A 22,753-nucleotide genomic window follows, 5' to 3' on the forward strand; every position below is an offset into this window, starting at 1 on the left:
ACCTTGAGTGCTGGGAGCAGTTTTGGGTGCTGCAGTGTAAGAAAGACATTAAACTATTAGAATGCCCAAAGGAGGGCAACGGGGATGGTGAAGGGTCTGGATAGAAAGCCATACAAGGAGTGGACAAGGTCACTTGCTTTGTTCAGCCTGGACAAGAGGAGACTGAGGGGAGACCTCAGTGCAGTTACAACTCCCTCATGAGGGGAAGGGGAGGGGCAGACACTGATCTCTGCTCTGTGGTGACAGTGACAGGATCCAGGGGAATGGCCTGAAGTTGTGTCAGGGGAGGTTTAGGCCAGATATTAGGAAAAAGTCTTCATCCAAAGGGTGGCTGCGCACTGCAACAGCTCCCCAGAGAAGTGGTCACAGCAGCAAGCCTGACAGAGCTCAAGAGGCATTTGGCAATGCTCTCAGGTATGCTTTTTAGGGATGGTCCTGTGGAAGACCAGGGGTTGAACTTCTTGGATTCTTGTGGGTCCCTTTCAACTCAGCATATTAGGTGATTCTGTCAAACTAAATTTGCTGTGAAGTAAAGCCTAGCTGGAGACATATCTTACCACACACTCCACAGGAAATGCCCATGAAAACTCTCCTAGGGATATACAGAGTGAAAAGCGAATTGCAAATGACTTGAACTTCTCTTACCTAATGCTGGTCATCAGAGCAGGCTCTGCCAACCTGGAGAGGTGGGTTTCAGCTGTCTCCTGGAATTAATTATATTAGACCTTCTTTCCTGCTTGACAAGTGGTCCCACCATCAATCTGTGACAGCCAAACTGCATTATCCTGCCTTAGGAGATACAGACAGTACTTTGCTGGGAGCTTATACTACCAAGGATGGTAAGCAGTGACCAAAGCCACTGTTCAGAGGAATTCTGGTTGAACCAAGGGAGAGAATGTGCTGCTTGTGCCAGGCCAGTGCTATAGATGAAGTACTGCACTTCACTTGTAACCAAGAAATAGCAAAATGTTTATCAACGTAAAACAGTAATTTAATGAAGCTTGATCGTAAATGCAACAGTGTTTTAACAACATTCAGTGTCAAGGTACACTTGATTTTCACTGCATAAAGAACGGGATCAGGCAAAACTGTAGTAGGGAGACGCTACTGCCATTGAGTCTTGAGGTTCAGGGAGGAGTCCCAGGCATTCAGTGCTCCTTTCTGAGGGGAGTCTAGGTACAGCTGGATTCAGGCTTAGTCCCAGACTCAGTCAGCAGCTTCTGTCTAAAGGATTACATGTGCACAATCCGTCTTTTTTACCACTTAGCCAATATTTCAAAATTTAGCATGCTGTCAATCGCTTTCTGAGAACTGGTTGTGGCAAGGACTCTCCCAGCCTCAAGGATTAACCTTGAGCAGAGTCCTTACTCAAGGGGACATGCTGGCATGCAGCCCACTGCCATAAAGGAGAGCGCATCAGGCCCTCAGCTGTCAACAATTTATGGAATAAGACAATTGACTCACAGTAATATTTGCATACCAGACCTATCTTGGGTTGGCATGTGCTCAACTAGCCCTCAGCTGCTGAGGAAGATTTATGGTCCTTAACTCTTGCGGTGCTGTCTGTAGCCAGATGCAGCCATCAGGAGCACTGCTGAAGGCTGCTGCTTGAGCAGGGAAAGGGCTGGGGGAGCACAGCCTCAGAGCCAGCTTTATTTCTGTGCAGAACCACAGCTGAACTGCGCTGACCTGTTCTGGAGGCAGACAGCTCAGTCCTGTCACCACCCTGCAGGGGCTCTGTGCTGTGCGCTGCCTTGGGCAGTGTTTCTAGAAATGTGTGCACATAGTACATATCCATTGTTCTGCTGGTATTTAAGAGCACAACCTCAGCCAATGAGGTTGCTGTAGAGGGACAGCCTCTCCAAAACTGACACCTGCTGTGCCATTAAAAGCTGCTTTACAGCACCAGCTTCTCATTACACAACCTGGGCAGTTTGGTGCGCCCAGGGATCCTCACAAAAGGAAAGGAGAGCTCTCTGCAAATCAACAAATACACCAGTGGAAAGGCAATATGAAGCACAATTTCTAGAGAGAAACAGAGCTAGTGGCTCCTTTACCCTGGGCCACTGGTACCTACACTGGGTTTGCTTCACCAGTTGATGAAGTCCCGCTGCCCCAGGGATAGCTGATGTCTGCTTCCACTGCAGTGACTGCATGGGCAACAGCCACTTCTCAGCAAAGAAGAGCAGGTGCAAAAAACAGAAAATAACAAGCCTTACAAAAGTAACTCTGAAAGCAGCAAGGCAGGGAAAAATCAATTTCCCCCTCTTCCCCCCACAGTAGTTAGACAGAACCTTTAATCTCCATGAATGAAAGTAGGATGAAATAGATTTTGCGGAAAATTGCTGGGGTTAGAGTCTGCTGAGTCTGAATTCACTAAGGGTTCAAATACTGATTAGATGTGACCATCACCCCTGAGTAAAATAGGTGAGAAAACGCAGGATGAAATGCTTCTGCCCAGACAATAGTGGAAATGGCAAGACATGAAGGCTTTCAAAAGGTGAGCGAGCTCAAACCTGTCCTCAGACTTGTCTGATCTTTGCTTAGGCTGTAGCAATGGCTTTTTTTTTCTTTTAAAATGAACTGTTATCAACCTTTTGAAACTGCTAAAGTTAGTTAAGATTAATAAAATAAAAAAGATGCAAAAAAACCTCAGACCAAGATTTTATTTTTTGTCAGTGACAGACATTTGCCTCTTGTTTGCCAGATGTAGAGGAAAACCCCAAACCAAACCCAGAATCAATAGATGAGAGCCCTCAGCAGGAAGATAGGAAGGGCTGCTAATTAAATGATACCTTGGACTAGAGGCTTGGGAAGGAAGCCTGGATGGTACTGTACCTATTAAAGTGAAAAGTAGCATTTGTCTTAAAGAAATAATCACTACCTTAGAACATTCTTGTTTCTGTGTGACAGATGCCCTTACTGTAATGACAGCCCAGAGACATGAACAGAAACACCCTTTGTTCCTAATACTACTGGTTTCCTCAGATGCTGCTTTGGCCCTACTGTGCCCTGCTTTTTCCAGACAGCGTTATCCCCTTTCTACAGCTCTGAGGACTTTACCTGCAGAGCGAGCACATTTCAGAGACTGCCTTTGGAAAGGGGGACAGTAGGCTTTGGTTAGCAGCCCCACTGTGGAGTCAGGAATGCCTCACTTCAGGAGCTGAGACACTGCCAGAGGTAACAACCATTATGGAAGCAGGAGGCCTCTTTTCATGTCCCCATTCATGTGACTGGGAGCTCAGGAGAGTCAATATATTCACAGCTGGTAAGAGACCATAAGACTGGATGCCAAGGTATCACCTTCTTTGCTCATGGAGACACTCCAGAAGCTGCTGCTCCAACACATGGTTATTATGTGGTTTCTTAAGCCTGAGGTCTATCATTAAACTGGCATGAAAAATATGTTATCAAAATGTATGTTATTCTTAACAGGGCAGGTAGAATGCCAGAGATACCCCTGATTAATGTTTCAATCTTCTTTTGCAGTCATAGAAAGTAATTTCATCTTGCTTCATATGTCACTGGCTAAAAGCCAGGAAACTTTACTTGAACGTTTTTGAAAAACTTGATTTTTTTTATACAAAAAGAGGCATTTTTGACTAAAGAAAGATCCCCGTTATAATGAGCAAGAGGTCCAAATGTGAAATATACTTCAAATCTGGCTCAGAACAAAAACTCTGGTTAACTAAATTAGGAAAACGACAAATTCTTTATATGCCAGGTAGAGCAGATGGTGTTAGAATTCTTCTTCAGCTTGTCTGGAACGAGAGGATTTCAGCTGCAGCAACCTCTCCACAGTGTCTGTAATGGTTCTTTCCCCATGCACCTTGTTGTCTCGGGTGCGGATGTTCACTGTTCCACTTGTCTTCTCCTTTTCACCAACAACTAGAAACAACCAAGAGGCAAAGGAATTAACTGCTTCTTCACCATTCTTTTAATTACTTAGAGGGTAGAGTTTCTCTGCCAAAGGCTCCTTCTACTCTTAATGGATCCCAGATGTATTTAAGGCCAATGCTAGATTCCCAATTCACACAACAGGGCTAACATGCTGCTTCAAATCATGTACTTCAGGATGAGTTTCTAATTTTTCCTGCATCACTCTCTCCGAAAGAGGCTTCTCTTATGCCTGCATGCCTAGTCTGAAGTGTACCACAGCTGAACGCAATGGAAACATACTTCTTTTGCTGAAGTAGAGGCAAGAGCATGAATTATTGGGAGGATGGAAAATCACTTAAAATCTGATTGATAAAGGACAAGAGACTCCCCATCTATCCCCATACTGCTGACCAGAAGACAGCAAAAAGTATCAATAATGGCTTGGGTCACAGTGATCTCCCTTCAGGGACAGCCGTCCAAACCAGGAATGCCTATGATGTCAGCAGGAGAGGTTCTCTGCAGGGGAGACTCTCAGGAACAAACTGACCTAAAACACTGATTACAACTCTTTGCCTTGCTCACAAAATGATCAAAACCTGTAACAAAAGGGTCAGCCAGTACAAAGTAACTAATACATTACCCAGAATAAAGTTATACTGAGCAAGCTGAGCGTTTCTGATCTTCTTGTTCAGTGTGCATCCAGGATCTACATCAACATCTGCCATGAATCCAGCATCATGGAAGTGCTGTCTGACCTAAGGAAAAAATATCAGAACTGTCACTACTGTATATTCATGACCATGAATTATTCATGATTTGTAGATTTAAACCATTTCAGATTATCTGAGCCCTAATACAAAGGCACTGTCATGGGTTCAGGCTTCAGAGATGAGTCCAGTTCAAGACATTAAAATATGTCAGCTATCATGCAACTATAAATAAGTAAGCAGTGATGTGAATATCTAATGTTTGGGTTGAGTAGTGATTTGAGTTTGATATTGTAAAAGGCAACAGGATAATGAAACTTACTGATTAGAAGAGATTTTAAAAAAAAAATTTGCAAACTATTTTATTTATATATAACATGCCTGAAAGAACTACAAGCAGAGGTGTGCTGGATGCTAAATATGCAAAGACTCATTTTCATCTTTCTTACTGCTCCTCAAGAGGCATGTGGCCATGGGGGACTAGAACCTGAAGGTAAGACAGATCTGAGCAAGAGAAAAACTAAGTTTTCCAAAAATAAAAGTCTCACAAAGATCTACGTTTATTATTCACATATCCAAAATCTAACTCAGGTTAATCTTTAAGAGATCTGCAACTTCAGCAGCTAATTGTCACTGTGATATGAAAAATTACTCAATGTAATATGTCAAGACTTGGAATACATCTCTGAAATAAATACTATTAATCATTAAGAACTAAGTATTTCAGATCAATACTATATACAGAAATCAAAGCCCAGAAACCATACACATCACCTTTTGAGCGTACTCATCACATGCTGGTCCCACTGGTACCACCATTACTTGCTGTGGGGACAGCCAGAGTGGCCTTCAATAAACAAACAAAACAAGTTTATACAGCTTTCATTTTTTTTTTTCAGTACAAGAAATACTATTTACAAAAAAGAATAATCTACACAAGAGACTCTTAAAGCCAGCTGCACAGATAGGGTTCAGAGGTGGTGAGAGCCCTATATTCATTACAATTATCTCCTGAAAAGAAGTGTCTAAAAGGATTGCAGTGTGGGCACGAGCACTTGCTGACTGGAAGATTGCTGTTGTGTTTTATGACAGGTAACAAAGCCTAACTGATTGAGCTCATTAGTAACTAAGCACAGGAAAACCTTTACTTTTGAGTCTTGTCATAATCAGAGGGGTCACTCCCACTGGATATTAACACAGGTAAAGCAGATCACCTACATAAATGACTCTTTACAAGACAGTCCTGCTGCAAAAGCAGCTGGAATGCATAAGTTGTGGGCAGAGTAGCTCTATGCTGCACCTGCATTGGCAGTGTCATGTAAAATCTACCATATCTTGAATAATTTTATATCTAAGGAATGTGGTTCACAAGAAATTCCCCTGTAGTATTCCTAGACATGCTGCCCTAGCAAGCAAGTGCAACAAACAGACCCTCTTGAGTTCAGTACTTGGGGCTAATTTTTCTCCTACATTATGAGTTTGCTTGAACTGGAATAATAACATTTCAACGTTACCATTTGCCTCCATAGTTCTCAGTTAGAATGGCAATCATTCTCTCCACAGATCCCAAGATAGCTCGGTGAATGATAACTGGTCTTGTCTTGTCATTGCCATCATGGCTGTAAAGAAATGTTTTTGTAAGGCTTTTCTTGATGCAACCTTATGCCTGCTAAGTGTCACTGAAGTTAGATTACACAGAAACTAAAACCACCAGCCTTTGTGCTTACCTGACAAAGGTGAGGTTGAATCTGACTGGCAACTGGAAGTCGAGCTGAATTGTAGCACATTGGTGGTAGCGGCCAATGGCATCCTTAATCTGAATGTCAATCTGAAGAACAAAAAGACATAAACTTTTACAGTTTACTTCCCCTCTGAAAGCAAATTCATTGTTTTGAGATGGAAAGTTTCACTCAATGCAGAAAAACTCTATGCAGTTTAAACAGCATAGTTTTACTTCAGCTTTCATTAGGCTTTAAATGATTTGCAGGTCCTGATGCAAAAAATGTTAGAGCAAAAACAGGGTAACTAGAGAGATATTATATCAGGTGGGAACTACATTTAATGCCTCAGACATTTTGTGAGTTTGAAAGTCTGGAACTTTCATGGGCCTTTTCACTGAGTTAGTACAGCAGAACATAAATGCAGAACTGAACATGTCTCCCCACAAATGAAATTTCTTCAGCCTCAAAGTGGCAAATTTGCACTTCTTTATTATAGAGTATTTGAAGACTTTGTAGCATGTGTTACAGGGCATGAACAAGGGACAAGAATCAGTTAAATAGTCCACTTACCAGCAGGAGCTCCTATCAATCAGTGACACTTGTTCTGACCTACGAGTCAAGCCTGTTCTTTCTTTCATATCTAACACTTAAATTTTGAGTACACTTATGATACAACTTAGAGAAGACTTACAGAAAAGAGTAGACTTATATAATCCTGACATTAATTATTCATTACATTGCTCACTTACTCATCATTTTACCAGTATTGATCAGGCTATATATTAAGGCAGTATGCCTTATCTTGTGTAATAAACAAACAGATAAGTATTTTAACAACTCAAGATCTAAATGTCTTTCAATTTTGCATCTAGAATTTAATTTATCAGAATTCAGCTAGTCACAAAAGAGCTTCTAATCAAAATAAGTAGGCTTATTTACAGCCTACTTTAATTTCAAATCCAGACAGTATGAAGTGCAAGCGTAAGATTAATTAATGTTAACAAAGGTTCCTGTATATTTGTCTTCCTTCAATTGCATACAGAAATTACTAAATATGAACTGCTATAACACATTTTCCCTACAAAATGACACAAGCCAAAACTGGTATACAAATATAGAAATCAGAACCAGCTTACTAGATGAGAACACAAATATAAATGTAGTGTAGGCATATTAGGGAAAGATTTAAAAGCCATTTCATAATACTCTGTGTCCTTACGAGCATGGATAACAATGAAGTTTCTAAAAAGCTCTATTTAATCTGTCTAAACTGAGGAGACTGTTCTTAAGAAACCCAACAAATTCACATGATCAATGTGTGGGGATTTTTAAACTAAAAAAAACCACCAGTAACTCATTGCAACTTCAAAACTGTGTAGTTAAAAGAATAAAAATGTGTTTAACCAGTAAGTTTACTTTTGATTTTCTCCTGACTCAGGATTCACGTACTGCTGAAAGGATTATTTGCAATGCAGAAGTTGCTAAAACAGGCCATACAGTGCCATCTTGTGTTTATGTCACCCACCTGTCAGCTGTTTAAGCAGCAGACAAATAGTTTATTCATGTTTAATTAATCAAATGAGTGTTAAAGCAGTGAAAACTACATGAAAACCAGGATCATAGAAGATTATTTCTCTCTCAAGTATGTTAGAGTTTATGTAACTGGAAAAACAGTGAATTGCAGTCAGACAGCATCTTAAAATGGGCTAACATTAAAAAAAAAAAAATTAAAAAAATCCTTTCTTCCTCATCCCAGCCTTTTGCCTTACCCAAACAGAATTAAAAACCAAATCCAATGAGGGGTTAGCAACATACTAACCTTAGGTCCATAGAAAGCTCCATCACCAGGGTTCAACTCCCATTTCTGACCAAAGGCATTGAGGCTGTTTTCAAGTTGCTGGAGATAAAGGACACACAGTGTTTCTTTACACATTACAGTTTCAGGTCAGCCTGCTACTGCAACTAGGTGACCCTACCAAATTCTCACTACTTCTCAGTAACTGCCGAAAAACATTTATTTTCTGAAAAAGGGAAGTTTTGGAAAAGCACCAGTAAAAAAAAAAAAAAACAAAAATTAATTTTGTCCAAATTTAAACACCCAAAATTAATGCACTCATTTTGGAAGAGGCCAAATAAGCATTAGCTAAGTTATAGGAACTTTTTATACTAAATTCAAAGTTTGTAGTTAATATTGAGATGAAATCTTCCCTGGTACAAATGTCTATACCTGCCCTATCTTCTCCCCAGTACTGCACCTGCAGTGGACAACCCCATCCCTTTCAGCCTCACTTCTGGGAGATGGCTTTAAGTCTTATTACAGGGGCTGCCAGAACTGATTCTCTTCCTCCTTTTTAATTATCAAAAAAAGACAAGGAGAAAGAGTTCATTTGATGCTTACATGGAGACTGCCTCTGTACTGTGAGCAAACTATTTACAGCAGGCAGACTGAACAAACTGCTCACTCTGTTCTGTGAGCAAACTATTTACAGCAGGCAGTCATCAAAGTTATATTGCTCATGCCCAGCCCAGCTTCACTCTACCTCCCAGAAGGCAGTAAGCTCTTACAGAAGATGCAGCTTTACATAACAGAAAAGAATAAGACTACTGTTTTACCTTTTCAGCTTGATTCCATACTTCAATATCTCCCAGGTACTTTTCAGGACGAGTGGAGAGATTCAGTTTAAACGAAAATCCAAAGACATCATACACGGTACGCAAGAACTCCAGGCAGCTCTTTATCTCATCTTCAATCTTGATGATAATAGAAATCATGCCTCAAATATGGAAATTTCAGTTTACCTGATTTTAATACTCAGTTTCATTTAGCAATAGCTCCCACCTGCTCCATAGCACAGAAGATGTGAGCATCGTCCTGCTGGAACCGGCGTACTCGGGTGAGTCCTGTGAGAGCTCCCGACAGCTCGTTGCGATGCAGGACACCAAAATCTGCCAACCGCAACGGCAGCTCGCGCCACGACCTCGGGCGATGGTCAAACATAAGGCTGAAGGAAAGGTTTATTATTTGAATCTCATTCAGAACCAAAATTCTGCAAAGAACAGTCAGGGAGAAGCAGCCAGTGATGAAGCACATGCCCGTAAGGCCATTGGTGTAATCTGGACAGAGCCATCAGTCTTATCTAGATTTGTCAGAGAAACAATCTCCTTCAACAGCTAGTAAACCTTCCCCTCTTCACAGAAAGGAGAGAAAACAGATCCTAAAACTGAGCTTTAAAACCTGAATGCCTGAGCTGCCACAAAACTGACCATGCCCCAGTAATGATGGGATCACTCTAATGATAGTAAAATGACATGACATTTCTCAGTGTCTCAAGTGAAGAGAGCATGTACACAGCAAGACATATAATTACATCATTCCTGACAGAATGAATAACTGAAGGTAGCCATCCTTATAATTACACAGGCAAAGGAAGCAGAGTGGGTTTCATTTGGGTTTTTTTTTCAATCAGCACAATCTCTGGTAAACTAAATTTGCTCTGTATTTACCAGTGTCCAGGACAGTTCATAGGCTTCAGAGCAAAGATTTCTTTCTCCACTTCAAAAGAAAACATGTTGTCACTGTAATGCTGCCAGTGCCCTGAAGTCATCCACAGTTTGCTGTTGAAAACATTTGGAGTGACAACCTCCTGGAATCCACGTTTTCGATACTCACTCTAGAACAGGCACAGTATATAAAATAAATAATAAGGAAAACAAAGGTAAGTACAGGCTTCAATGTGCAGCCAAAAAATATAAAAGCGATGCCATACAAAAGTCCCATGGCTTAGGAAGGGAACGGAGAAAGAAGACACAGCTTGAAGCTGGACATGCCAGGATACATCCTTCCACCACCCTTCCCCCAAACAATTTCTCTAGTAGAAAGTAAGCAAGAAGAACAAGTTTCCTCCCTGCAAGCAATGCAGCAGTCTCTAATTACTCCATGACCCTAGATATATTTCATTGCAGCCCAAATATACAGTAATAACACAGATTTCAAATCTTACAGCAGAAATATCAGAATTCTTTTCCTACATATATTTTCAAAACAAATAGGTCTTCAAGACCAAATTAAGTAGGTTTATTAAAACAAATTGATATGCATCAATGGAACAGCAGCAGTGTGAGCTTAGCTCTACTATTAGATGTCAAAGAACTCCTATTACAAAGCACCTTTATCACAGCTTTAACTGAAGATATAAAGTACTGATAAAACTTACACAGAGGTTGCGACAAGACCAATTCAAAGAACCAAGGTTACTTTAGTACCATGGCTTACATAACTAAAAGATAACTTGAAATGAAGGGCTACTAATACTGTTAAACATAGTATGCTGTTATGTATTGTTTTAAAATCATGTAATTTCTCCTACAAGATTTCCAAAATATATTACTTACCCGTATAAATTCAATTAATGTGTTATAAATGAAAGCTCCTTTTGGCAAGAAAAAACAGCTACCAGGGCTGAGCTCATGGAAAAAAAACAGTTCTTGGTCCTGCAGGAAAATAATACTTTAAGAATTTAGTAATTGCACCCCACCTTTTTCACTAAACATTCACAAATGGATTGCTACTGACTGGTCATCACTAACAAGAGTTTCAAAAAGAAAAACATGGGAAAAAAAGCAATATCCAATACACCAAATGCATTTTCACTAGTATTTTTATGTCTGTCAGCAGTTACAGGGGAGGAAAAATTTTCAGTTTCCTTTTTCACTTATTACTGATGTGCCAAAACTTTACAAAACTCCCAACTGTGCCTTCATGGTTCCCTCTGCACATTTACTTGTCAATGTTTAGTTCTGCTTCTGCAGCTCTCTAATTATCTGCACATAAACTAATGTGTGGCTACAGCTGGTTAATTTTGTCACAAACTGTGCACACACCTGAGATCTGCATATGGGGAGTTCTTCAGAATTTTGTCATAATGTACTATCAGCAGGCATTTTAACCCTGTTCAGAACTATCAGTCAACTGACAGGGGTTTCCATCTGAAAAAACAAACTCAAAAACCAGCCAGCCAAAAAACACAGCTGTATGCTGCAAATACTGAAAACATGCAGAAAGAAAGAACTGTGTGAACAGGCAACAGCAAACTGTGTAGTAATTAGCAGTGCCTGAGGACTGCAGCATTCATGGGTTGCAGACCGAAGTCTTTATATTCTGTTCTGATCAATGTGTGCAATAAGGATGTCATTGTGTTGAAAGAATAAAAAAGTTATTTATTTTAGGACTTTGATGCTCCTGAGAAAAGCAGTTGACTTCACAACCCAACTGAAAATAAAATTGTGTCACAACACCACCGTGGTTGCGGCAGCAAGTATAGGCTATCCTCAAGATGCTTTCAATTAAGGGCTTATATCCACACAGTGCTTTTGGAATAAGTTACTAGAAAAGCTCTCTCACCCGCCCAATTTTTCTGTGATCTCTGCTTTTAGCCTCCTCCTGGAACTTCTCCCACTCCTTCAGCATTTTTGTATCTGGGAATGAAATTCCATAGATCCTCTGGAGGGATTCCATATCGGCCTTGCCTTCCCAATAGGTAGAAGAATTCTGAATGCAAATAGAAATGAAACACTGAAAAGTGAGATAAGCCTCCATATTTTACTACTTCTGCCTGCTATGAAAAGGCATACAATTATTAATAAATGATTACTGTGGAACAACTAAGTCATAAGGAGATTTTTAATCTGAAATTCATAGCACTGATTGGAAACATCCTTAAAGGTAAATACAGCAAGTAAAAATGGTTTCAGGCTCTTGTCTTTTTTAAAAGCCTATCTGCTTTATAGCTATCCTATTCCAACTATTTTTTCACACATAGCTATAATCATCAGCTAAGCAGAAATTATAAATTCTAACTGATGCAGTTCAGCCAAACTTTAAACCAAACTCACACTCCTGTACTGGAAGTGCAGGCCCTGGACACCTAGTTGGACTTCACACCATGTGAATATCATTCTAGCATTACAACCCTTTCACAATCTGTAACACCAAGTTTTTGGCCAGGTGACACAGTAACCTGGAACTCCTTAGCCAGGAATGTACAGTTTCACAGTACATGCCTGGCTAAGCCTAAAGGCAGCAATGCATCTGAAGTGTTCCAGTGGAAACATTTGTGTAGGACAGTTCCAGCACTTACCTTATGAATTTTTATGGTCTTTATTTTGCCAGTATGTCTGACATGAGGCCCTCTGCATAAATCTATCAGGGGACCACACCTAAGAAAAGGAAAACATTTATTTGGTATATTTTATCCTAGAACCATAAACCCAGTAATATTATGATCCATGCATAATTACCTGTATACTGTAGTAGTTGGGGTATTGACCTTCTCATTCAGGATGCGACACTTGAACTTATTATACTGAAAAGAAAAGCAGCACACAGACTTGTTAATTCCTTGTTTAAAAAAGAGAAGTGGACTACAGTTTGAACTATTTGCAAACCTGATGCCGTGTTGCATCAGAACAGGCCTGTAAAAGAGACAGACAGGAGCACAGACAGTAGTGGAGCAAGGTGCCCAGAGAGCAGGGTGTGCTATCTCTGTCCTTGGAGTTTTAAAGGCCCAACTGGACAAGCCCAGGAAACCTGGCCTCAGTATCCCCAAGTCTGACCCCATGTCCTATGCATGAGACTGGACACCAACAGAGGTACCTTCCAACCTGAATGCTGCTATGATCCTCCTTATGCCCTAACACTGAAAACTCACTAATGTCTACCTCAGGAATGCCAAAAAATTATTTGCAGCTAGATACAAGAGAGAAAGGGTCAGGTTTTAGCACTGCTTGCACTCTTTTAGAAATCCTTATTCTAAAAAACGTTTTATGAAGCTTTCTGAATGCAGCAGCAACATATACAGTCACAGTATCACCACAGACAAGGTAACACAACATAACTGCATCCAAAATATGTTACAAACTTACATTTCTGGGAAGTAAATAAAGAATATGGCTTCACAGAATTGATCACCTTGGGGAAGTTTTAGAAAATTCCCACAGTTTTAGAAAATCAGAATGCCTACTTCCAAGAACCTAAAAATTACTTCCTTTTTCTTTTTTTTTTGTTAAATATCACAAATGAGTTTCTAAGATCACCTTATAAAGTTAATTTTATATATTTTCTTCTACCACTAATGACACATGCCCTGAAGTTACAAATACTTGCACGAGGCTAGCAACAACCTTCTACAACAGCCCACCTTAAACATTTCAAGCAGTGTTTCCTTCTTAACTTCCAGTCTTTCAAAGGCTTGTTTTTCCTTCATTATCTTTTTGCATAATGTTTCCAAAGCAGAGAAGTCGTTACTTGATACACCCCTAAAATAAACACACACAGAGAAGTGAGTAATTTTTGCTTTCACTTGCAATTTGTGATCCTGGTGCAATACAACAACCCATGGTTGGGATGTCCTGTCCTGTCCAAAAAAATAAAGCCATCTGCAGCAGTACATACGACTATATTTCAGGAACAAGCACACAGCAGAAATTTTGCTGACTGCCACCCACCCTCAGCTCCTAAATTAAAAAAATACAAAACCTACCCTTCCTCAAGAAACATATCATAATAAAATCCATTTTCTATTGGTGGGCCATAGCACAAACAGCCACCGTAGATTCGCTCCATAGCTTCACCCATTATGTGAGCACTTGAGTGCCAGTAGACCTAACAGAAGTAAAAAAAGAAGGGATCAGTCTTGAATACACATGACACATTTCCAATTGTTTTATTTAGAACCTTTTTTGAAACGCTTGCTTTCAAGGATACTTGAGGCACATCCCACATTAGAGCAGTGTGCAGAACAGAAGTGACCTGCCCAGCAGCACTCGCATCCTCAGCACCAATGTTTCCAAAAAGCAGCATTTCCACTGGAAATCTGTGGAAATGGAAAACTTACATTCTGGTAGCAAACAATTCTTACTTTCAACTGTTGCTAACATGATTTAATTGTTCTCAAGAAGTCAAGATACTAATTCAGAAACCTTTTTTTCTATGAACTTTAATCAATCAGATCTGCATAATGACCAAAAGATGGGTTTTCAACATAAGGCTGTGGTTCTAATCCAGCAATATTATGCAAAAGAAATCCTGCACACTCCATTTTATAGAACACCTGAGGTTTTGACAAAACCAAATCCTCTATGAATTAGTCTGCCTTGGTTAGCACAAATTGAAATAATAAACTTGAAGCTGTCATTAAGCCAATATGAAGACCCTAGGTTTGAATGTAAGACTTCTGTGATGAGTTTGACTGACAGTTTCTTGTAGCAACTGATTTTTTTTTCTAAAGAGCCTAATCACAAATGTACTGGCTGGGCACATTTATCTGATTGAGTAGCCAAAATAAAAAAGCAGATACTTTTGCATACACAAAGACAAAGAGCAGTCTACTCAATACTTTTATGATTCTACATAGAAAGTATTTTTGTACTCAGTTTTGTTCCCAAAATCAGTGCTGAAGATGTCAGTTCAAAAGACCTACTTTACATTAACATGAAGGCTGAAAATACAAATTTTTAACAAGAATTACAGCAACTGCAAGGACACTTGGCTACAAGTACACAGCAGAATGTACATTACCTGTAGTACCACAGCTCCTCTGGTAAGGAGCTATGAGGAAATGCAGATGTACCTAAACTACAAACTTGTTTTCTTCATCTTCTGAACACAGTAAATATTTAAATAACTGCAAGAGGCTGAGTTAAATGTAAACCTGAAACAAAAAATGTTTTGGTAAAAGATACTTACTGCTTGAGCCTCTTCATCTTCAAACTTCAGCAGCTCCAAGGAACAATCCTCCTCCAAAGGACGGTCTAGATCCCAAACCACCTTGTTCACTTTGGCAATAACTGTGTTGTCAGCCAATCCTTGACTACAGAAAAAAAACAAAGGTACAATTATAAGAAAGTACATTGTACTTTAAAATCAGCAAGCAGAAATTCCCCAAATTTGCCCTCTAGTTTGAATGAGACTTTGGAGTGCTCAGAGTGGATACACTGTCATAAATAAACTTTAAATAAATGACCAGTTTAGCCAGTCCTGAACATTCATCAAAAATCCGACTTATATTTTAGGGATATGGGAAGAAAACTCTGCTATATACTTAACCTTCGCACATATTTGACTTGGAGGCAGCATCCTCCAAGTACAAACCTGACTCCACAATCCTACTGCATATAAGAGAAGCTAACAAATACTACTTTTGACATAGTAGCTTTACTGTTGTATCCACTAGGCAAAATACTCTTTTCATGATCCCAAATCACAGAAGCAAAGGAGGTTCCAATTACATGGCACCTTTTTATGGACAAGGAAAAAAATTTTTAAAAAGAGGCATTTCACCTTTAGGAATGACCCAATCTTTGCAATGTTAACTGTCAGGGTGTTCACTGTGTATGATTCAAAAATACTCCACAGCAGTTATGAGCAACCTGGAGACGAGCAACGCTCTTTTTAATAGATATCTCCCATGCCAAATAAAGTGAAGAATACTCATACTGTTAAATTTCTCTGTAATCAACTGAAACATCACCCAGCAGTCATCTTCCTCAGGTCAACGCAAACCGACTTGCAGTGCAAACATTCCATCTGGTACTTCATTAGCAAATCAGTTCTTAATGCAACAGCAGTACTTGGATGGAAAAATGTGCTACTAAAATGTGACTAAAATACCTCAGTTTTTTTCTTATTTAATGTCAGAAACTGCATCTTTATAAGGCAAAAGCAAACTGCACTCCAAAACTAAAACCTGCTAGTTACCTTCAGCTCATTGCATACAAGATGCTTTGAGAAGACTTAAGATAAATAAAAAAAGAAATTAATTACACATTGCCCATCCCCTTAAACTCAGTGACTGAAAATGATTGTGTAGCATCACAGAACAGAAACACACCTAATTCCACACGCAATTTGATAAGGAGTAGTCTTCCAAGATTCAGCATCAACCTGCTTGCCATCAGGTAATGTAACTTTAATGGGTTTACTGTAATTTGCAGCTCTTTCTGCAAGGAGTGCATCGTGTTCAGCCTTAAGTTTATTGTACATCTCCAAACGCTCATTGATAAATGCAGGCCAGGGATTTAGCTGTATATAACAAAGACAAAGGAAAATTATTAATCTGATTATTAATCTGACAGCACATCATGCCAAGAATGCCAACACAACAGATATACTTTCCATAATCAACTATGTGATGACATCTGTGTGCTACATGTAACAAATAATCACCATTATTTCAGACTATATGGTATTAATTATGTCATAATACCACACAGCTTCAGCTTAATGAAATCTATACCACTGTACACCTGTTCAATAATCCACGTATGTTACCAAAAAACTACACCATCTAATAAACTACACAAGGACAAAACTCAACTAGAAAAAAAATGCAAGTTCAACATAAAACAAGACTTTTCTTATCAGGTCAAAAAGCTGAGGGAACACTCTAGCCTGAGCCACCCGGACAGGAACTGACTCCAGTTTAAACACGTGTACTGACGTCAGGAGCGTCGGCCCCGGGCACAGCCATGCACTTGGCTCAGGACCGCTGCTGACTACCAGCTGGCTACCCGTGCACTCAGTGGATCGGTGTTCACCCACCACGAAAACAACCGCACCTCAAGCAGGCTTTCTTCACCTGCTTCCCGCAGCAAAGAGGCACAGGGCTATTACACCACTACAACTTAATGTAAAAAACCAACAACGGCACCACAAGGCGCACTGTAGGAGGTGTAACTGTAACGCCTGATAAAACATCCCACAAGGATAAACTGTAGCAATGCCAGCAGCCCACAGGGCAGCAATGAGAACTCCGCATCCTCCCATCCCCGCGGCCCTCGGGCTGCTCACCTCCGACCGCCCTCCATCGCCAGCCCCTTCCTTCATCTTCTTCTTCCCGCAGTCTGCCTTCTTCTCTTCTCCAGCGTCCACCTGAGGAGGGCGAGCACCGCTTAGTCATGCCCTGGCAGTCCCTCACACCTAAGGCGCTTTAAGTCCCCCCTGCCCCACACACCGCGGAAAAGACCCGACTCCTCGTCCTGCAAAGCCCGCGTGCCCCCAGCTCCCTGCTCCTTTTCCCTGGGGCACACCCCACCGCCCCCCGGAGCTGGGGAAATGCTGGGGAAGAGGCCCAGCTCCCCCGCCGGCCTCCTGCCGCCTGCCCGCGCTGCCGAGCCGCGGCGCGGAGCCCACCTGGCTGTCAGCGCCCGCCATGGCCGCGGAGCCGCCCGGGAAGGGGAGGGCACGGTGCGGCGCAGGCGCCGCTCGGCCGGCGGCTGATGCAACCTCGGGCCGCCCCGGCCCGGCCCAGCGGGAGCGGGCCGAGGGAGCCGAGCGGGGTTGTGGTGCTGTCCTGGGCCGCCCGAGGGTGGTGCGAGCGCAGGAGGGCCGTCTCCCGGAGCGGCTGGACGCGGCCCATGCTCTGTCCGCGCCCGTGAGGGCGGCGATCGCGACCCAGCGCTCGCACAACCGCGCTCTGCTCGCTGTCGCGGGAAGAATCACACTTTTATTAACTTGGAAATTCCCCGAGATCAGCGAGTCCGGCCTGTGACCGAACTCCACGTTGTCAAGCACGGTGCTAAGTGCTATGTCCTGTCTTTTCTTGAGCACCTCCAGGGACGGTGACTCCACCACGTCCCGGGCAGCCTGTTCCAGTGTCGAATCACCCTTTCTGTGGAGAAATTTCTCCTAATGTCCAGCCTAAACCTTCCATGGCGCAGCTGAAGACGGTCCTCTTGTTCTGTCAGTTGTTGCCTGGGAGAAGAGATGCATTCCCACCTGGCTGCACTCTGCTGTCAGGGAGTTGTAGGGAGCGATTAGGTCTCCCCTGAGCCTGCTTTTCTCCAAACACCCCCAGCTCCCTCAGCTGCTCCTCATCACACTTGTGCTCCAGGCTCTTCCCCAGCTCCTTGACCTACTCTGGACGCACTCCAGAACCCAGGCTACCATTCCCCCTGACACAGATGTTCAATCAAGGATGGATCAGTGATTGGGAGTACTCAATGTGAGAGACTAAAATAAAATAAAAATCGGGTTGACCACTGCCTGATTTCCCAGGGGAGGGGAAAAAAAATAAGTAGAAGGTATTCTGAGGTGGTTGTGTCAGACTTGAACTGCAGGAGCACCTGCAGCTGTCCCAAGGGAAGCATCAGCTCAGTGGCTCGGAAGTTGCAGACACCTCTAAGAAAAATATGTGATATTCAGGCTTGATTTTTGCTCTGCAACCATCTTTCCCTCCTCTCCTACTGTCCAACTCTAGTAATAATATTTTCATTTAGGAATGTTACTATCTTGCAGCACAATCTCATGGTGGCTATGGGCTCCCAGACTAGCCAGTCCCAAGGCCTTATGTGTGTTTGGTAACCTTAGGCATACTGGTATACCAGTGAACTCACCCAGTTTAAGCAAGATTACCAGATTTCATATTTTCAGGAAATCCTGGCATAACATCCTTACTTTGAAGAGAGTAAATCACAGGTCAGATCTTGCCTTGGACTTCTGCTGCCTGCAGAGGACCCAACACCACCATTCTGCCTCCTGGAATAGCTGCCTTCTCTTAATCTGCAGCAGTGATTGGGGAGTTTAGAGTGTCTAAAATGTGCCCAGATGGATATTAGAACTTAAGTCCTCCATGGACCTAAGTGCTATAAGCCAAAGGTCCAGGAAAAAAAGAGGATTTATTTTTATATAGCTTTCAAATATGTGAGTATGCAGTGGTGAAGGATGGTTGAGAGAATGTCACTGGGCATTTCACCACAAATGTAAGAGCTTAAAAATAATGCAGATATTTTAATCTATTTGTTAAAATATGAAAATGGGAGGGTGTAGTAAATAAGAACTTAAAGACAGAATCAGGCCTAGATCTGGATAGTTCATTTGTGGTCTGAAAGTAAAGTATGAACAGCATAAATATTGGCAAAAACATTTATTAAATAGATAAATTTAATAATATATGTAGGATCTTTTGTAGAAATAAAATGTTTAGTAATGCAAAGGGCATTTGTTTTAAAATACTAATCTTTATATTTGCAAGTCTTCTAAAATCTTTTTCAGGTGGACAAATTACGAGTGGCTAAGAGACACCAAGAACATTGCAAAACTTATGGATAAATGATGTAAGGCCTAATGGAGCAAAAACGTATGCTGATGCTGTTCAAGAGAAAAAACAAATAAGTATTTCAAAAGCAATTGGGAAACTGTAGAACTGTCTCTTGTGCCAGAAGATGGCAGCAGAGAAACACGCTGGTCTGCTGAGACACAAGTTCCGCTCTGCTCTTGGCTTTAGGAAGTAGGTTTTATGGCACAAAGCACAAAATTAAATTAATGTTTCACTGACTGCACTCTTAAGCAGTGTAATTAATGATGTCGACTAAATTCAGCCATGCTCTAATAGTGTAAATTGATTTCAGTGTGCTTCAATGATTATCAGCAATGAATAGATGTTTCTGTTTCATGAGAAGTTTGTTGGGAAAATGTGGTCAGAAATTTTTAGTGGAATTGCAGGATTACTTGGCTTGTATTTCATTTAGGAAAACTAAAGATTAAAATGAAATCAAAATGCAAGTAAAAATTTAGAGCAATGAATGTAACACATTTACACCAGCTTGTAACACACTTGCACCAGCTCCTCGAGGGAAACCATCTGACTTGTAATATAGCACTAGGCATTTCGTAAAATGCTTGGGTTTGTTTATATTTGTGTCCATTAAATCAACTCTATTCTCTGTAGAGAATGTAGTAATTTCATAAACTCTGAATTAATTTGAAAATAAAATTGAATGAATGCCACACATTTATGTTGAGGATTCAAAATATATCATTTGAATTCCAGGCCTAGTGGATTTCCATAAGCCCACTTCAAGCAAAGAATCATTATCTCAAAATTAGGAAAACATAAATATGAGAATCTCAGGTTTAAGAATTGAAATACTTTTGTGCAGTTTTCTCTGGTATTAATTTCCCCTGGGCTAATGCAACAAAGCAGTAAACTTTCTAGGAGTCTAATATTAATGGTCTTAGAAATGTATATTCAGAAACTGAAAAATGTGTGAAGGTAAATAAAAAAATAAATTTGACATTAAATTTAAATATTGTGAAAATCATTGAAGCCCTGATCCAAACTGGAATATGCTAGGAAAATGAACTCTAAGCCATGATTTTTGATATTACTTTAGCTTCTGGTGACGTATTATTAAAATACTTATCTTTTTAGGAGGGCAAGAAAAATAACTGGTATTTCACACAAAAAAGGAGACAATTTTAGTTTGGATCTGTGTCCTTGATGGCTTTGTGTACAGCTGCTATCGTTTGTAGTCTCGTAATCTTCATGCACCAAGTGGTTTGCCCAAATACTGGGCTTGTTTCTGCTTTTTCCAGGAGAGATACACACTCGTGCATGCTTGGGAGAAAATCCTCACTAACAGCAGAAATCTCAGACCTTTTGTAAACTGAAAACTCATGTCACAGAGACAGACTCATCCCACCTCTGTTCCCCAGGATGCAGGTCCTCTCCACTTTACCCTCTTACCCACTTCATACCTGCAGCAGTCCAGATAATACATTCAAATTACTCAGGGTCAGCTTGTTCTCTATGGCCAGGCAGGTTTTTTGAGAAGAACACAATAAGGGTGTATTTGGTAAAATGTAGGAGACAACCAGTTTCATTGTTCATAGTTACAGGTGCTGAGATCAGAGGTTACACATTCCAGGTGAAACTTCAAACCAGGGTTCACTCCAAGACATCAGATGGGCATCAGATTTCTACTAGGAATCCTTGGGCCTTTTAAAGGAGGGAGTTGCTGGGTGATTTTCTCTTCCCTCCCTCCTTGGCTTTTTCTTCCTTCAATAAAACAAGATTTGGCTTTCTGCTTCTTCATGACAAACATACCAATTATTACTCATGTCTCATTTCCCCTGCATCTCAATTTTACCCCTAGTTCTCTTGGTTAAATGTTTTAGCATTTAGCAAGTATAGCTGAGCCAGCAATATTTTGTCTCACATCATAAAAAGTAGTAGGTGTGTATGCATCCAAACAAACTCAGTTCTTTCCAGTGTTCTTTTTGTAGAGCTCAGACATGTCATTTTGGAGGGTGCATTGTTAATGCATTATTAATTGATGTATCTAGGATTAAGATACTTTTCCAAACTTCTACCTTTAGGATGAACTGCCCCTGCTTCACATAACATCAGATTCCTCCTATTCTATGATTCTATTTTCCAGTAGGATTTGCGCTTAAAAATCTTGTTGTTTTCATGCAAAGTTTTTCTTTTGCATACTGGTCTCAGAAAAAGATGTGCTATCTGCAGATGTGACTCCCACTCTGGTCTTTACTTTGTCTTATGACTGGGCTGTGAGATGTGGATCCTGAGCCCCTGCCTTCCATTTCCTGTTTGTAGATTATCAAACAGTGAGGCACCAGTCATTTTACAAGGAAAATAAAATGTTAGCTATTGTGTGTAGTGAGGAAGAGGGATGATAAACTAAGAAAAAAATTAAAATCATGTGTCCTTGACTGCACTTAAATACATTGTTAAAAATCACACTGGTATATTTTTTGACTAACTTCTGGATCTTGGATGCATCCTTGGTTTTTGTAATTAAATTAAAACTAGCTTTTACTTTACCTGAGCATTTCACCAAGTTATTGCACTACATAAAACTTTTTTGGTTATATATGTAATTTTTAAGAATAAAAACTACTTTATTGTTAAGCTTTTTTCCTTAACACCCCCCAAATTACTATAAAATATGTAATAGTATATATATAGTATATAGTACGTAGTATATATAGTATATAGTATATATAGTATATAGTACATACTATATACCAAATACTATATACTATATATTATATGTATAAAATATTATTCATTTTAGTGTGCATTTCAGAATTCAAGTCTGAGAATGTGGGGTTTGATAGATATGTTTGTAATAATGGAATTTCCTTTTTTTCTTATAGATATCACTGATAATTTTTCCCTCAGAATAACATTTTCTTTTTCTGTAATGGCAGATCATGGATATATTTATGTAGTACCTATACAATTAGAAGATAAATTTTATAATTTCTAAAATTTAAGAAATAATTAGTAACAAAAACAAACAAACAAAACCAAACAAACAAAAAATCCAAAAAACCGCTTCTGATACTCTTACCAGAAAATGCACTGATTTTCACATTACTGAGATGGAGGTGTTTCTCCATCTTCTTTGTGGGAAAAGTCCTCCATGCCATGGCATGACATGGCACATGGAGGAATTTTCTGCATAATGCCATTAGAAGCAGGAAATGCTTTTTCCAGTAATTTCCTGGGTACAGGTCATAACCTTTGATTTTCCAGACTCAGTTTCTTACTCCAGACAATATCTGTCATACTCCATAACACTAGAAATTATCTCCAGATACCAAGATATGAAAAATGCTTGCATTATCTTCTGCTAAGGCTCCAT

General features: G+C 40.3%; 1 protein-coding gene across 2 annotated transcripts in view; it reads right to left on the reverse strand.

Moving 5' to 3' along the window:
- Nucleotides 1–2,648: 2,648 nt before the first annotated feature.
- TARS1 (threonyl-tRNA synthetase 1) overlaps nucleotides 2,649–22,753 on the reverse strand; it is a 28,606-nt gene continuing 8,501 nt past the window's right edge. The window contains exons 1-19 of one of the 2 annotated variants that reach the window (XM_059836490.1): nucleotides 17,496–17,627; nucleotides 17,154–17,234; nucleotides 16,195–16,385; nucleotides 15,051–15,174; nucleotides 13,846–13,967; nucleotides 13,504–13,621; nucleotides 12,605–12,669; nucleotides 12,445–12,523; nucleotides 11,709–11,855; nucleotides 10,700–10,798; nucleotides 9,812–9,978; nucleotides 9,147–9,309; nucleotides 8,921–9,058; nucleotides 8,127–8,204; nucleotides 6,314–6,414; nucleotides 6,101–6,205; nucleotides 5,361–5,433; nucleotides 4,520–4,634; nucleotides 2,649–3,888 (exon numbers count right to left, since the gene is read on the reverse strand). In XM_059836490.1, coding sequence (XP_059692473.1) covers nucleotides 3,740–3,888; nucleotides 4,520–4,634; nucleotides 5,361–5,433; nucleotides 6,101–6,205; nucleotides 6,314–6,414; nucleotides 8,127–8,204; nucleotides 8,921–9,058; nucleotides 9,147–9,309; nucleotides 9,812–9,978; nucleotides 10,700–10,798; nucleotides 11,709–11,855; nucleotides 12,445–12,523; nucleotides 12,605–12,669; nucleotides 13,504–13,621; nucleotides 13,846–13,967; nucleotides 15,051–15,174; nucleotides 16,195–16,385; nucleotides 17,154–17,234; nucleotides 17,496–17,516 — 2,136 coding nt within the window. In that variant the 5' untranslated portion in view covers nucleotides 17,517–17,627 and the 3' untranslated portion in view covers nucleotides 2,649–3,739. Of the gene's footprint in view, nucleotides 3,889–4,519; nucleotides 4,635–5,360; nucleotides 5,434–6,100; nucleotides 6,206–6,313; nucleotides 6,415–8,126; nucleotides 8,205–8,920; nucleotides 9,059–9,146; nucleotides 9,310–9,811; nucleotides 9,979–10,699; nucleotides 10,799–11,708; nucleotides 11,856–12,444; nucleotides 12,524–12,604; nucleotides 12,670–13,503; nucleotides 13,622–13,845; nucleotides 13,968–15,050; nucleotides 15,175–16,194; nucleotides 16,386–17,153; nucleotides 17,235–17,495; nucleotides 17,628–22,753 lie in introns of those variants that run through there. The other variant, XM_059836491.1, reaches the window with a different exon arrangement.

Source organism: Haemorhous mexicanus, chromosome Z, assembly GCF_027477595.1.
Source record: "Haemorhous mexicanus isolate bHaeMex1 chromosome Z, bHaeMex1.pri, whole genome shotgun sequence".
Taxonomy (NCBI): domain Eukaryota; kingdom Metazoa; phylum Chordata; class Aves; order Passeriformes; family Fringillidae; genus Haemorhous; species Haemorhous mexicanus.